The following is a 16,046-nucleotide window of genomic DNA, read 5'->3' as shown; positions in this document are numbered from 1 at the left end:
AATTGGATTTCACCACTGGGTTGATGGTATCGAAAGCCACCGAAAGGTCAAGGAGTACAAGGATGGATGCACCAGAGGTAATCCTCAACTTACAATCATTCATTTAGTGATCATTCGAGGTTACAACGGCATTGAAAAAGGTGACTTTGGACCACTGTTCACCCTTACGACCAGATCAGATGGTGATGGTGGAGAAATATCTGGACACAGGAGCAAAATGGCTGCCTCTTTCCTAAAGGACCATTCAGGAGCCACCCCAATTCTTGTTCCTTCTAAAGGAAATAAATAAAGGTTATTCTTTTATCAATTGTAACAGATCTAATACCAAAGTGTGAGACTATCTGTCTGCTGTTTTCTGACTATGTAAAGTGACCACAAATGGTAATCAGTGGAGACAATGTATTATGACTTGCTAAGAGCTCCCCAGGAAACAGGAACTTAAGCCTTGGGCAAAAATCACTATCAGGAGACAGGAACATCTGGGGATGGACGGAAATTGTCAAGAAAGCACTTTAAAGGTGGACCTGTAAGAAAATCAAGGCATTTTGGATAAAAATTTGGTGGCTGATGCAGAATATTTTGAAAAGAAGGTTGAAATTTACTCCTCAATTGTTCTTACTGGGTATAACTACGGATTGTACAGTATTAGAGACTAAATTGATTCTGAATCTAATATCAGCAGCTAGGCTGTTGGTAGCGCAATATTGGAAGAAGGACTCTTTGCCTACTATTGAAGAGTGGATATTGAAAGTAACAAACCTAGGAGAAATGGCGAAAATCTCAGTGTACTTGAAGGACTATACACAAGAAAGATACGTATCGGAGTGGAGAAGATGGATTGATTATATTCAAAATAAGTATTGTTGGAAGAAACATCCTTCTGGGTTCTGCTCCAAGTGGGGAAACAGACACTGGAAACATGGAGACTGCTTGGAAAGATGGTTTAATGGTGGACGGGATCACATGGCTTGAGTTCCTGAACAGAAAAGGGGCAGATACAGTAAATCCTCGGGTTTTTATGCTCTCTCTGGCTCTGCATTTCTTGGGGCCCCGAAAGAGTATCCTGATTGGTTGTCAGACTCCCAGGGGGTGGGGGCCTTGCTGGCTGATGGTCACATGTGCTTCCCAGGTCACATGTGGTGAGTTTCTGCTGCTATTGTGTAGAGGGCTAATCCTTGTTGGATCTTCGGCAATTCCTACTATGGCTCTGCCTGAAGGAGGTAGATCTTTGTTATGTAGAATAGACTGGCCCAAGCCTTAATGGCCCATTGACAAAGGATGGGGGCAGGAAGATGGGAGCTGCTTTGTCTGTAAAATATAATTCTCATATTTCTGCCTTTTTCATATTTCCTAAAATATTTCACTCTTCCAGGAGAGGGGTGGGTGCTAACTTCCTACAGTATCAGACAAGAAAATATCATATAGCTTATGACTGAATGCTAAGTATTAAAAGTATTTTGTTATCCATAGTGGAGTTAAGGTTTCGGGGGGGGGGGGGGGAGTTAGTAGTTTGAGGATAAGTAGGTTAATCTATTTTATGATTGTTAAATGAAATACCTTGTATTTTGCTCTGGGAAGTCTGGGGGGGAGGGTAGGATGAGGGGAGGGAAAGGGTGGGGGGAATATGGGGGGGAAGAAAATTCTTGTTTTTTTGTAAAACTTTTCAATAAAAAAAAAGAAAGCACTTTAAAGTGTAAAACAACTTAAAGGATGACTTAAGAGAATAAGGGGGAGTTGGGAGGGCTTCTTAGGCATGGCGTGCATTGTGAAGGTGTATAAAATGTATAGCTTGAAAACTGCTTTTTGGCACTCTTTGAACTCAATCCATTTGGGAAGAGTCTAAGAGGCCGTGCTTGCAACCGCTTTTCTTTTGTAGGAAGTTAGCACCCACCCCTTTCTTAGAAGAATGAAATATTTTAGGAAATATTAAAAAAGGCAGAATATTATGTTTCCCTGGTTGAAAAATGGAGAAACATGTTTTAAAGACAAAGCAACTCCCACCTTCCTGCCTCCCCTCCACCCCCCTTTGTCAATGGGCCAGAGGCAGAAACTCAAACTTTGACAATAAGACCCATCTGCAACACAATAGCAACAGAAACTCACCACATGGCACCTGGGAAGATTACATCAGCCAGCAAGGCTAGCTAAGACCCCCACCCCCTGGGAGTCTGACAACCAATCAGGATGCTCTTTCGGGGCCCCAGGAAGTTCAAAGCCAGAAAGGGCATAAAACCTGGGGACTCACTGTATCTCGTCCCCTTTTCTGTTCAGGAACTCAAACCATTAAACCATCTTTCCAAGCAGTCTCCATGTTTCCAGTGTCTTTTTCCCCACTTGGAGCAGAACCCAGAAGGATATTTCTTCCAACGCCTTTTTTTTTTTAATTTTCATGTTTTTCTCCAATAAATCTTTGATTTTGTTAACCAGACTTGTCTTGGAGTTGTGAGTATAAAATTTTGGGAATTTTAAATCTCACACTTCGAAGTGTTGCCTTAGTTCTTCCTCAAAGTGAAATTGGGATCTTTGAGCATCAAAGAGGGTAAAATCCCGCCTATTTCCAACCATCCAAAACAGGCAGCAAATTCAGGTGAGAAGAAAACAAAGCCATTTATTTTCAGCAAGCAATTTTGGTATTGTTGCAGTAGGCACGCAATGATTATGGGAGCAGAAGTCTTGAGGTGCAATCAATCTCGTGTTCCATTGTGCTGCATCATGAAAATCCACTAATGGCAATCTGGATAAAATCGGGGGTGAGGGAGGGAAAGCGTTTGAATGCTGCACTCAGTGTAATGATTATTTGCCACACTTGGATATAGTCAACTAACTGCAATTCTTATTTTTTTTAATTAAAATACATTAACTAATTTAATGACAGAAATCTCAGAATGCACTGTAAAAAATAATTGGATTTACTTATACAATAATATAAAAATAATATCTTCTAAACCCGATTTAAATCCTTTTGATTCCACAATTATAAACACATAAAGTGTTCTCCTCTGTTCCTCAATTATAATAAAAAAGGTTAGCACTCGTGATAAATGTAATGATGATCTATCCTGGTTCCAGCATTTTGGGAGGGTCTAAAGCAGAGGTGGGTTTCAGCAGGTTCTGACCAGTTCTGAAGAACCAGTAGCGGAAATTTTGAGTAATTCGGAGAACCGGTAGTAAAAATTCTGATTGGCCCTGCCCCAATTTATTCTCTGCTTCCCGAGTCCCAGCTGATCAGGAGGAAATGAGGATTTTGCAGTAACCCTCCCCTGGAGTGGGGTGGGAATGGAGATTTTACAGTATCCTTCCCCTGGAGTGGGGTGGGAATGGAGATTTTACGGTATCCTTCCCATGCCACGCCCACCAAGCCACGCCCACAGAACCAGTAGTAAAAAATTTTGAAACCCACCACTGGTCTAAAGGGTTCCTCCTAAGAGTCTGCCCTAATTCAGAATAAGGTTGATTTCCTCTTCTTTTCTCTCTCCTTTGTTTTTTCAAGACAATATTTATTTTATTCAAAAGGTTAAAATACAAAATCCAGAAGAGAAAATCAACCACGCAGCCAAACAGAGACAGTACCCTCAACCAGACCCAGGCCTGATGTAATCTTATCACAAGACCAATCACAAGATTCACTGATGACTCACAGCTGACCCATCACAAGATCCTCACTTGACGTACCCACACCTGAAGCCCTTATTGTCAGGCCTGCCTCCGTTCAAAACCCAAGAAAAAGGAAAACCCTCAACTCCATTGAGATAGAGAAGAGGTACTTTTACTGAGTTTGGAATGAGAGCAGCAAAAGCAAGGCAAGATCTGATTCAAAACGTGCAAAAGTTACAGATTGAACGTTTCCCCAAATCCCTCCCCTCAGGGTCCCTTGCCGAGTGTCCAATCAACGTCCAGTATGATGTTGTGTGAAGCTCATCAACAGGTATTTCGCCAGTCTGGAGTCCAGGACAGTTGGCCCTGACAGGGTGTAAACAACTCCCCTCAGCGGCCCAGTAATTCTTGAGAGAAAACCTCTCTTTCAGTTCACAATAGGACTTCACCTCACCAGCTCACTTCACCAACCCAAATGCCATGCCCCCCGCTCCCTGTTACTATGGCAGCCGATAGCAAGCATGCTGCAAATTCGAACCCCATGCTGGAGATCTGGCTGACACTTATAAACAGAAGACCACTGACATCCCCTAAACTCCGCTGAAAATGTTACCTATCCTGGTAATGGAACGTTTCAGAAACCAACCCACAAGCTCGGAGAACGAAACTTCACCCTCATCTTACACCTGAACTACAGATATTCACCACTATTGCAAAACTTAATATACCCCCTAGTTGAATACTAGATTCCTTCCTTGCAAAGCAGGTCTGAAATTTATAAGCTTGTATATTTATTTGCAACCCTATGTCAGCACTAGAGTAAATGCAGGTTGAGGTTATTCGAGACGACCACGAAATTTGACACCCTAATTGATCTATCATACATTACATATATCAAAGAAGAAATTGTGAACAAATTAAACAACAGCAAAGTTAAAATTCAACGCAGAAGTATGATATACTGTAGTTGCCATTAGCGAAACTTGGTGGGATGAAACTCATGGCTGGAATGTACTGATGGAAGGATATAAACTTTTCAAAAGAAATAGATCTAACACGAGAGGAGGTAAAGTTGCATTATATATAAGAGATAACTACTTCTCTATAGAAATGCCCAAAACCACGAATGAAAGCCTCCTAGAATGCATATGGGTCAATATAAAAGGGGAAAAGAATGTTGATCAATGTATATATGTATATGTGTTTATTTTTTACCTTTCCAGGTCCGTTCTTCTTTTGAGGGGGCAGCATGTCAAGAGTGAAATATAGACAGCTCCATGCCTCTCCATTTCAACTGGTCATTACAGTAAGGGAGGTGGGAGATGTTGACTATGAATGGGTCAATTTGGAGAAACCAAACCTCTGCCATTCCATAGGAGCTTGCAAGACTCTGAAAACTTCTCAAGGTCATATCAACAGGTGTGCACAAGAGGCCAGATGCTTCTCATAACAAATAGAACTTGGTTTACATGGTTTACGTGGAAGATTGGGGTTGAGCTGGGGCATTCATGGTTTAATATTGTGAACTGATGCCTTAGAATGTTATGATACTAAAAGGACCTACCGTGTTTTCCCCAAAATAAGACCTATCCAAAAATAAGACCTAGCTTGATTTTTACACGTGCACCCAAAGTAAGCCCTAGCCCCCCAAAGTAAGCCGTAGTTAAGATCCCGCCCACTCCATTGCACCTGGTTGCACGGGGTGGGGTGAGGCACATGGGTAAAAATCAAGATAGGGTGGAGATGGTGGTGGAGCTGCTTATCTTTGGACAGTTGCAGCCAGGCTTCACGCACGCCAATACCTGCTTCGCCTTCTTCTGTGGCTGCTTGCCACTGCTTGTGCATGTTGCCCCCTGCCTCCATTTTGCTGTCAGAGACTTCAGGAAAGGCCTCTGCAGCTGAGAAACGAGCTCCGTACTGATGCATACAGCGCCTCCGACTTCTATATCACTATCAGAGGCACTGTCAGATCTCCTTTCTCAGCTGCAGAGGCCTTTCCTGAAGGCCTCTGACAGCGAAACAGAGGCTGGGGGCATTGTGCGCGAGCGATGGCAAGCAGCCGCAGAAGAAGTGGGCCGTCAGTGACTACACAGGCTCCTGCTGGGTGGGGTTGTTGTGCCACTGCCGCGAGGTGAGACAGTAGAAGACATCCCCCCAAAATAAGACCTGGTGCCTCTTTTGGAGGCAAGAAAAATATAAGACCGGGTCTTATTTTTGGGGAATTTTCCCCATAAAAAATAAAAAGGTAGTTTATCAAGGCTCTTCTTTAAAAAAAAAAAAAAACCTAGAAAGGGCAAAAATATATAATGTAATCCTATGTAAATGTAAATTTAAGGTTGTAAAATTACAGCAAGGGATTATATAGTAGGTCAGAATCAACTAGTCATAAATCAAAAGATTGTAAAATGTACGGCTTCATAAAGTGCAATTAAAACCCAGGCATGCTTAAGAAAGATAAGCAGCTGAAGGGAAAAGGCAAGAGATTAATGTTCATTAATAGCTCTTTGCGGGCATCCAGACCCCACCACCCCCTGAAGGAGTTCAGTTAATGATCATCCGAAATTCATCTTGGGTCCTTCCTAGTCTCTCGTTCATAAAACCAGGAGCAAAGCGACCAAATAAACAGCTTGGTGGCAAAATCAGCTGTTCATCAGCGGGAGAAAAAGAATCCCTGACCATTCAACATGCCAGTCCTTTCCTCTCTCCTTATGCTGAATGGTCCATTCGTGCTGCAAAGAGGGGAAAAACAGGAAGGGTCAGTCTAGGAGGAAGCCAAGAGGAGGAATCACACAGTCCAGGCTGAGGGATCAGCAAAGATCAGCCCAGGGAAGGAATAGAAGCAGCAACCTCAAGAGAGGGATCAGCTGGGTGGAATTTTCCAAAATACAAGAGGGAGAGGCAAGGCTGGGACTGGCTCCTGAGGTGGGTGAGAATCTGCCTAACATGTATGGATGCGTGCCCTCAAGTACACAAATCCAATTCAACTCCAGGTTGCCTCCAGAAACAAGTGCAAATAAATTCATGGCCTCCAGAGAGTCTAGGTCTTCCTTCAGCATCTGGAGGGTGGGATTCTCAGATGGACTTGAGGAGGGAGAAGCCCCCACTCCATCCATGATTGTAGGACCCTCAAGAAGTTCTTCATCTGCCCCTCCCTGTCCCTTACACTGGGGACACTCCGATCTCCTCTCTCCAGTTCTCTGAGCCTCCTCATCCAGTCATATCTTGAGAAGTGCCACAATCTGGCCTTGCAGAATCAGAGTTTGGGGGCAGGCAGACCCCTCCCCACAGCCCCTCTGAATATCCCCCAAATTCCTTACCTTGCAGTGTTTGAGATAAATAGGAGAGAGAAGAGGGATTTCCCAAAGTATCTTCACCATCAGTTGGTCCTTGGACCTCAAAGCCCTCGTTTTCCTCCCTTCCTCCTCCCCACACAGACCCCACTGGGGCCACTCACCTGCGAGGAGGCTGCTAAATGGCCTGGTTCCTCCCTGCATTGGAGAGAAAGACACAGAGTGAGTCTCCGCTTTGACCTGGTCCTGTGATAAGGTCTCTTTCTCTTCACCAATAAACCTCTGCAGCTTCATGGATCTCTAAAAGGAGACCAAGCCATCTGACCAAAACAGGTCTCTTAACTGTTAGGGCTCATAGCATTTCTGGTGATTTCCTTATTTCCCATTCCGGGACTAAAGGGCTCTTTGCTCCAAAGCAAGCGCCATGTAAGCTCTTAGGCTGCCTTCCCTGTTTGAAGGAAGTTGGAAATCCAACAGGGAGAGTTTCCCTTTCTCCTCTGCAGGAACAAACCAGTGCAAAGAAAGTGTATTCTGTAACTTTGTTAGAAATCAAGGAAAAGAGAGGTGGTGAGAATAAAGAGAAGCACTTGATTTTGTACAGAGTAAAGGGGGAAAAGAGAAAAAAGTGAGAACAAAATTATCAGAATTGAAGGGAAAATGGAGACTTTGCTAAACAGAAGAACACCGACACTGACATTTTCCGTAAACTCCGCTAAAGATGTTATCTAGCCCGGGAATGAAACCCACAAGCTCAGAGAACCAACCTTCACCCTCACTTATCCCTAGGGCAGTGATAGCTAACCTTTTTGCCGTTGCGTGCCAAAAGTGGGGGAAGCATGGGGGGGTCGCACGTGTGTGTGTCCACACCCATAATTCAATGCCCCCGTGCCCCTCCGCTCATGCGGGTGAGGACCCCCCCCCGCACTCCCCCTTTTGGCATGTGATGGCAAAAAGATTACCGGTGGGCCTGAACAGCCTGTTTTTCGCCCTCCCCAGGCTCCAGAGGCTTTCTTGGAGCCTGTGGAGGGTGAAAACAGCCTTCCCCACCACCCAGAGGCCCTCCGGAGGCCAGAAACGGCCTGTTTCCTAAATTCCGGTGGGGCCGGAAGGCCCGAAAATTAGCTGGCCAGCGTGCACATGCGCGCTGGAGCTCAGTAGAGCAATGCTTGTGTGCCCACAGATATGGCTCTGCTTGCCACCTGTTGCACGCATGCCATAGGTTCGCCATCATGGCCCTAGAGATAAGCAAAAAAACAAAAACAGGATTTTCTCCATTTCCCTGTTCAATGAGGAACCTTTACTCCAATCTTATACTATTCATATGCTGATGTAAATGTTAATCCTTCATGAACAATTGTCCTCCAAGTAAACAGAGGGAACCCCCCCACACACACAATTTCCCCATTGACATAATCTCTTAATTATATTGGGTGGAAAAATGTGAGGAGTGACCATACCAATTTAAGACTCAATCTCAATAGATTTATAAATCCTTTATTCCGGTCCTGTCTGAATAAATCCTGGTGTCACTAGAACCACTCATAGAAGGAACACATGGAGGATGCTAAAGAGCCTTGGTGGCGCAGCGGACTAAAGTGCTGTTAAGTAGCACCAGCTGCCTGCAATTACTGCAAGTTCGAATCTCACCAGGCTCAAGGTTGACTCAGCCTTCCATCCTTTCGAGGTAGGTAAAATGAGGACCCGGTTTATGGGGGCAATGAGCTGACTTTGTATAAAAAAGAACACCGCTGGGCGGGGCGAAAGCCCTACTAAGCAGGTATATACAAAAGTATGAAGGCTATTGCTTAACGCATTGTAAGCTGCCCTGAGTCTCCGGAGAAAGGGCGGCATATAAATCGAACCAATAAATAAATAAATAAATATTAGGAGACCCTCTATAAAAAGGGGGGCTCTCTTTTTTCAACCTCCCCCCTCTCTGCCAAGTGGTCTTGCTAAGAAAACAGAATAGCTGTCAGTCCTGAAGCCATTTTTTAAGCTGGAGCCATTTTGGGAGCATCTTCAGGGGCTGCCACAGCCAGGCCGGTTGGAGCTGTGAGAACCTAAGGGGAGGAGGGAGAGACAGAGACAGCTGGGGATGTGTAGCCAAAACAACATTCTTTCCCGTGGGAGCCAAGGACGTTCTACCAGGTGTTGGAGAGGCGTGGACCGAAGCCAGCCAAGATGGTGGCTGCAACTTGGTTGGACCATGTGATGGGTTTTGATTCAGGTGGGAAAAACCTCAGGTCCTCCAGAGTCAGGTTTCCCCCAGATGACATGCCTAATAAATCTATACTTTGAGGAATATGCCTGCCTTGGAGTTTTGATTCCATTGGGTGTGTTAACTGGAACCCCGACATTAGCTCTTGTTTATTCAGAAGCAACTCCCTCTGACTTACCCCAGTCTGAACTGTTGGATCCTTTGTCACTTGCTGGAAAAGAAAGAAAAGAAAATGGGAGGTAAGTCTCTTGGCTGACAGAAGGAGATGGAGAAACTCAAATCTGACTCAAGCTGCTGCTCTCGTCTGTCTCTTACACAGAGAGAGGGAGGGAGAAAGAGGGAGGGAGGGAGAAAGGGAAAGGGAGAGGGAGAGGGAGAGGGAGAGAGAGGGAAGGAGAGATGGAGGGAGGGAGAGACCCAAAAATGCGTTCAAAAGGATTGAATCAAGCTGCTTTAGCTAAGAGACATAAGAAAGAATCCTTAATATGTATACACATATATTGGGTATGTTAACTGGAACCCTGACAATAGCTATTGTTTATTCAGGAGCAACTCCCTCTGACTTACCCCAGTCCGAACTGTTGGATCCTTTGTCACTTTCTGGAAAAGCAAGAAAAGAAAATGGGAGGTAAGTCTCTTGGCTGACGGAAGGAGATGGAGAAACACAAATCTGACTTAAGCTGCTGCTCTCTGTCTGTCTCTTACACACAGAGAGGGAGGGAGAGAGGGTGGGAGGGAGAGAGAGAGAGATAGAGAGGGAGGGAGGGAGAGAGAGAGATAGAGAGGGAGGGAGGGAGAGAGAGAGAGATAGAGGGAGGGAGAGAGAGAGAGATAGAGAGGGAGGGAGGGAGAGAGAGAGATAGAGAGGGAGGGAGGGAGAGAGAGAGATAGAGAGGGAGGGAGGGAGAGAGAGAGAGATAGAGAGGGAGGGAGAGAGGGCGGGAGGGAGAGAGAGAGAGAGAGGGAGGGAGAGACCCACAAATGCATTCAAAAGGATTGAATCAAGCTGCTGTTGTGGTCCTCAACCTACAACAATTCATTTAGTGACCATTCGAAGTTGCAACATCACGTATAAAAAGTGACTTATGACCATTTTTCACACTTGAAAACTTGAACCACGATAGCAGCCTCATAGTCACATGATCAAAATTCAGATGCTTGGCAACAGTCACATTTATGAAGGTTGCAGTGTCCCAGGGTCATGTGATCCCCTTTTGCAACCTTCGGGCAAGCAAAGTCAATGGGGAACCCAGTCTCGGCTCTTCTGATCTGCGTCTGGGCAGTCCTTCATCGAGACACCAAATGAAACACAAGTTTGGGAGTCAACGCTTTAATCCGCAACAACCGGGCATCAGGAAAAACCAAGCACAACTTTACAAAGTCAGCGCTGAGCGTTGCGACTCAGCAGCGCCTTTTGAATAAACCGCACCGACCGCACCCACGCCTCACCCACATTCGTGCTTCTCAGCTGATCCTGGTTTCGGATGGTTGCAGCGGGCGTTGGATCGCTCCGCTTCTTCCGCATTCGTCATCGTAGTTTCGGAGACGTGACTCCCCTGACATGTTAACCTGTTCCGCAGCCTAAACGCGACTCGTAGTGACCACCATCACCAGTAATTGAACGTACCTGTCACCACCTCTAACCCGAGTAATGTGTAAACATCTCTCTCTCTAACATGGCTGCGAAAGACGCTTTTGAATGCCTCTCCCTCCAGCAAGTATGTCGAGCTGCAATCAGGCTTGACATCCAGATTCAATTAACATGTTACTAATTTAACAAGTGCAACGATTCACTCAGCACCTATGGCAAGTTGTAAGGTGGGACAAAACTCACTGAACAAGTGTCTCACTTACCCACAGAAATTTGGGGCTCAATTGTGGTCTTAAGTCAAGAATACCTGTATAACAGTTCATTAATTCTTCAGCCAGAGGGCACAGTTGACATGAATACATGTTACGATATTGAATTTAGCAATAGCAATAGAACTTAGACTTACTACATGGGGCTCCCCTTGAAGAGCACTCGGAGGCTCCAACTGGTCCAGAATGCGGCCGCGCGGGTGGTTATGGGTGCAACCCGTTGCGCCCACGTGACACCCCTCCTGCGCGAGCTGCACTGGCTCCCAGTGGTCTTCCGGGTGCGATTCAAGGTGTTGGTTACCACCTTTAAAGCGCTCCATGGCATAGGACCCGGGTACCTTCGAGACCGTCTTCTGCCACCAATAGCCTCCCACCGACCAGTCCGCTCCCACAGAGAGGGTCTCCTCCGGGTGCCATCAGCCAAGTTATGTCGGCTGGCGACATCCAGGGGGAGGGCCTTCTCTGTGGGAGCTCCAGCCCTGTGGAATGAACTGCCCCCCGAAATACGAAAGATTTCCGACCTCCGGGTGTTTCGCTGCGCTCTGAAGACCCTGTTGTTCCGCCAGGCAGGGTTACTAACATAACGTTTTAAATTAGGGTATTTTAAATTTCTGGGATTTTAATTGGAGCCTAATTATTTAATGATTTTAAATTTTAAATTGTTGTTGTGTTTTTTGTGTTTTTAAATAGGCTGTACACCGCCCTGAGTCCTTCGGGAGAAGGGCGGTATAGAAATAAAATTATTATTATTATTATTACTGTATATACCACTTCATAGTGCTTTACAGTCCTCTCCAAGCGGTTCACGGAGTTGCCACCAACAATCTGGGTCCTCATTTTACCAACCTCAGAAGGATGGAAGGCTGAGTCAACCTTGAGCCAGTGAAACTCAAACTGCCAAACTCCAGGCAGCCAGCAGGCAGCAGAAGTAGTCTGCAGTACTGCATTCTCACCACTGCACCACCATGGCTCTTAAATCAGTGATGGCTAACGTTTTCCGGACCGAGTGCCCAAACCGCGCAAGCGTGCTTGAACCCCCAAAATGCAATGCATGCGCAACCCCCGCACACAGCCCCCGCGCATGCATGCATGACCCCCCTCCACATCCTGCCTTCAGGCCATGTGTGGCAGAGACCCTAAACCAGTTGGCTGGCAGAAGGCGCCCACACATGCGCGGCAGAGCTGAACTGGGCCATCACGGTCTTAAATGATTAAAGCCTATACAGCAACACTGGTTAGGAATTAAAATAATATGTTATTTAAAGCAGGAGTCCCTAAACCCCTGGGCCGTGGCCCAGTACCGGGACTCCATCCTTTCAGGATCTGGCTGCAGAAGTGGCGTGCGAGCCACACGCGTGAGCAATGGGCGAACACTGTCATGTGTGCTTGCAGCTGCGTGCATGCATGCTTGCCCACTCCATGTGGGGAACCATCCCTTCCCTCCCTCGCTGGCCCGCAAAACTAATGTAAAACGAACCATGGATTTGAGATTGCATTTACAATCATCAAGTGAATTGGGATTGGAAACGTATTGTAGACAGTGATTGGACTAATGATATACAAGATAGCACATCAGCGTCACGATTTGTTTTAATGTGTGCAATGTTTAGCCGGAACTCCAACAAGTTGGTTGAAAATGTAGAAAAAAACTTCAGTTGCCATTTCCACAGCTCGAGCAAAATCCGAAACATAATCAGAATAGTGTTCAGAGATAACATGGTATATACCAGTGATGGCGAACCTTTTTTTGGCACTGAGTGGAGAGGAACATGTGTGCATATGCGCGTGTCGGAGTGCTGGAAACCAGAAGACCAGCTGGCCGGTTTTCAGGTTGTTTTTTGGCTGTTTTTCAGGCCATTTTCAAGCAGTTTTTCAGGCCATTTTCAAGCTGGTTTTCAGGGCCATTTTTCAGGCCAAAAATGGCCTGAAAACGGCCTGAAAAATAGCCTGAAAACCAGCCTGAAAACGGCTGAAAACCGGCCTGGAAACCGCCTGGAAAAAGGCCTGAAAAAGGCCTGAAAAATAGCCTGAAAATCAGCTTGAAAACGGCTGGAAACCGGCCTGGAAACCGCCTGGAAAAAGGCCTGAAAAATGGCCTGAAAAATAGCCTGAAAACCAGCCTGAAAACGGCTGAAAACCGGCCTGAAAACCGCCTGGAAAAAGGCCTGAAAAATAGCCTGAAAACCAGCCTGAAAACGGCTGAAAACCGGCCTGGAAACCGCCTGGAAAAAGGCCTGAAAAATAGCCTGAAAATCAGCCTGAAAACCAGCCTGAAAACGGCTGAAAACCGGCCTGAAAACCGCCTGGAAAATGGCCTGGAAAAAGGCCTGAAAATGGCCTGTTTTCCGACACACCAACACTCGTGAAGATTGTATGCCATCTCTGTATGCCACCTCTGGCATGCGTGACATAGGTTCGCCATCACGGGTGTTAGGATATGGTTTGAGCCTAACTAGTTGTCCAGGCAATATAAGTGTTCTGTAACTTTAATCTGTAAATGTATTATGTGACTTTAAGGTTTTCTTGCTGAGTCATGCTGTAATTAGGTAATCACTGGTTGTGAGGGTATTTAAGCAAGGTATTGTAACGTGTTCAGTTGCTGCTATGCTATGCTGCCATTGTGTATGAAGCTGATGTGATATGCTACCAGAGTATGATAAGCTACCATATTGTGAGGAGTGCTATCCATCGTGCTCTCATCGTTGGACGGATCTGCAACCATCGTGGTTTGTGAACCAGAGTGAGTTTGTTATTCTAACCAACTACCGTTTGTGTGGTAAGAAGATTTTTGTATCATTGGACTGATTTAACTGGCAAAGACTTGGATTGATTTAAAGACTATGAGATTGTTTTTTTCTACTATAAAGTAAGCTTTTGATAAACCAGTTTGCACATCTCTTATTCATTGCTCTCAGCAACGTTTCTCTGTGCTCTACACTCTGCTGGTTGGTAACACAACAACAATATCCTTAACAACGGGTAGATACAATTGTTAAAGGATTTGGATATTGAAGTGAAAGGAGCTATGCCAGTATTTGAAGATAATACAACATGTATACAACGGCAACAGGAGAGAGAGAATAAAAACCAGAAGCAAGCACATTGACATAAAATATTGTCATGTCAGAGAAGCAGCGAAAGAAAATACAATAGACCTAATTTATTGTCCATCAGAAATTAATTTAGTTGACCTCATGACAAAGCCATTAAGTATACAAAAACACGAGGTTCTTAATAAAACAACTTGGTTTAAATGCTGTCCAGCTATAAATTGGAGGGGTGCTAAGATATTGCATTTAATAAATGGATAGGCCAGAACACACAGTTGTAGTGGTTAGAAAGTGCTGACTCCTGCATGAGGCAATCTACGCTATGATTGGCTGCCTTAAGTATAAAGGGGGAGTTTCCCCCTTTTTCCCTCCTTTTTTTCTTCTCTTGTCTTCTGTATACTTTTTTTTTTTTTTAATTTGATTTATATGCCGCCCTTCTCCGGAGACTCAGAGCGGCTTACAATGCGTTAAGCAATAGCCTTCATACTTTTGTATATTTATACAAAGTCAGCTTATTGCCCCCACAAACTGGGTCCTCAATTTACCTACCTTAGAAAGGATGGAAGGCTGAGTCAACCTTGAGCCTTGGAGAGATTCGAACCAGCAGTAATTGCAGGCAGCTGTGTTAATGACAGGGTGCTTAGACCACTGTGCTATCAAGGCTCCTGTTTTAATTTGCCTCATGATATTCCTGTGTCCCTCACTATCTTGCCTTTTTTTTCTTTCTGGATGATGACAAAGACTGCTGTAAATTTGAATCATAAATATTTTTATTTATATAAAAAAATACACACTTGTCTCAGTGTTAATGACTTCATCTGAATAGGTACTATGCAATTCCTTGACAATACAGCTGGCTCCAATGTTACTTTTTCCAATCAGTTCATACTTAGAGAGCCTTTTTGGTGGGAGACCAAGAAGAGATCTAGCTGGCATCCACCAAGGCTCCTTTTCTCTCAAAATGCCTCTTTTTGATCAGTACTTTTACGGAGCTTCCTGATCGTGTTATGGCCAACCCTTTCCTTTCTGCCTGCTTGGAAAACAAGAGCAACTTGAGGAAGGGGCGTGGCCGGCATCAGGCGATACGGTGTGGATTCTGAGGCTCCAGGAGAACACCGAAATCCTAGCTGATTTTGGGGATCCCAAGGGATCATAGCTGTCTTGTGGAGAGCGAAGAAAGAAGACACTGGCTGGCACGGATAGGGAATGAGCAAGTTCCCTGAAATGCTGGCATTAGTCTTTGACCCGTTGGCGAAGGAAGGCAGCCATTAAGGAGCTGTCACAAACCAGAATGGCCACGATCAGAAAGAGGGAATATTGGAGTGGTAATTGAACAGAGTATTGTTACCAGGTGAGTAATTGGCCAACTTTCTGGATCAGGACTCCTTATGCACGGTCACTCATGCCCTCGTCACGTCACGCCTGGACTACTGCAACACTCTTACATGGGGCTCCCCTTGAGGAGCACCCGGAGGCTCCAGCTGGTGCAGAATGCAGCCGCACGGGTGATTATGGGAGCGACGTGGCGCTCCCATGTAACACCTCTCCTGCGCGAGCTGCATTGGCTCCCGGTGGTCTTCTGGGTGCGCTTTAAGGTATTGGTTCTCATCTTTAAAGCGCTCCATGGCTTAGGGCCAGGATATTTGCAAGATTGCTTGCTGCTACCGATAACCTCCCACTGGCCAATACGCTCTCACAGACAGGGCCTCCTCAGGGTGCCATCGGTCAGGCAATGTCGGCTGGCGGCCCCCAGGGGGAGAGCCTTCTCTGTGGGGGCACCCACCCTGTGGAACGAGCTGCCTCCTGGAATACAACTGATCCCGGACCTCCGGACCTTCCGTAAGGCCCTGAAGACTTATTTATTCCACCAAGCCGGCCTAGCCTAAATGGTTCTTAATTGGGATTTTAAATTTTATAGACTTGGGGGTTTTAAATTGAGAAGCCAATGATTTAATTCTTTTTAATTATCTTAACTTTGTATTGTATGTATTTTTAATTTTGGCTGTTCACCGCCCCGAGTCCCTTCTGGGAGAA

At 45.5% G+C, this 16,046-nt stretch overlaps 1 protein-coding gene across 1 annotated transcript in view; it reads right to left on the bottom strand.

The window, feature by feature from the left end:
• Positions 1–2,588: 2,588 nt before the first annotated feature.
• The window catches only part of LOC117668277 (major histocompatibility complex class I-related protein 1-like), a 31,224-nt gene continuing 17,766 nt past the window's right edge, over positions 2,589–16,046 (bottom strand). Inside the window, exons 7-10 of the mRNA XM_034422055.3 lie at positions 9,670–9,702; positions 9,281–9,313; positions 7,049–7,082; positions 2,589–6,323 (exon numbers count right to left, since the gene is read on the bottom strand). Of these exons, the coding sequence (XP_034277946.2) occupies positions 7,063–7,082; positions 9,281–9,313; positions 9,670–9,702 (86 nt within the window). The 3' untranslated portion in view covers positions 2,589–6,323; positions 7,049–7,062. The remainder of the gene's footprint in view (positions 6,324–7,048; positions 7,083–9,280; positions 9,314–9,669; positions 9,703–16,046) is intronic.

The sequence above is a fragment of the Pantherophis guttatus genome, chromosome 2 (assembly GCF_059756535.1).
Source record: "Pantherophis guttatus breed Tessera chromosome 2, ASM5975653v1, whole genome shotgun sequence".
NCBI classification, from domain to species: Eukaryota; Metazoa; Chordata; class Lepidosauria; order Squamata; family Colubridae; genus Pantherophis; species Pantherophis guttatus.
The sequence above is the reverse complement of the archived record's forward strand: the minus strand, read 5'-3'. Positions and strand labels throughout refer to the sequence as shown.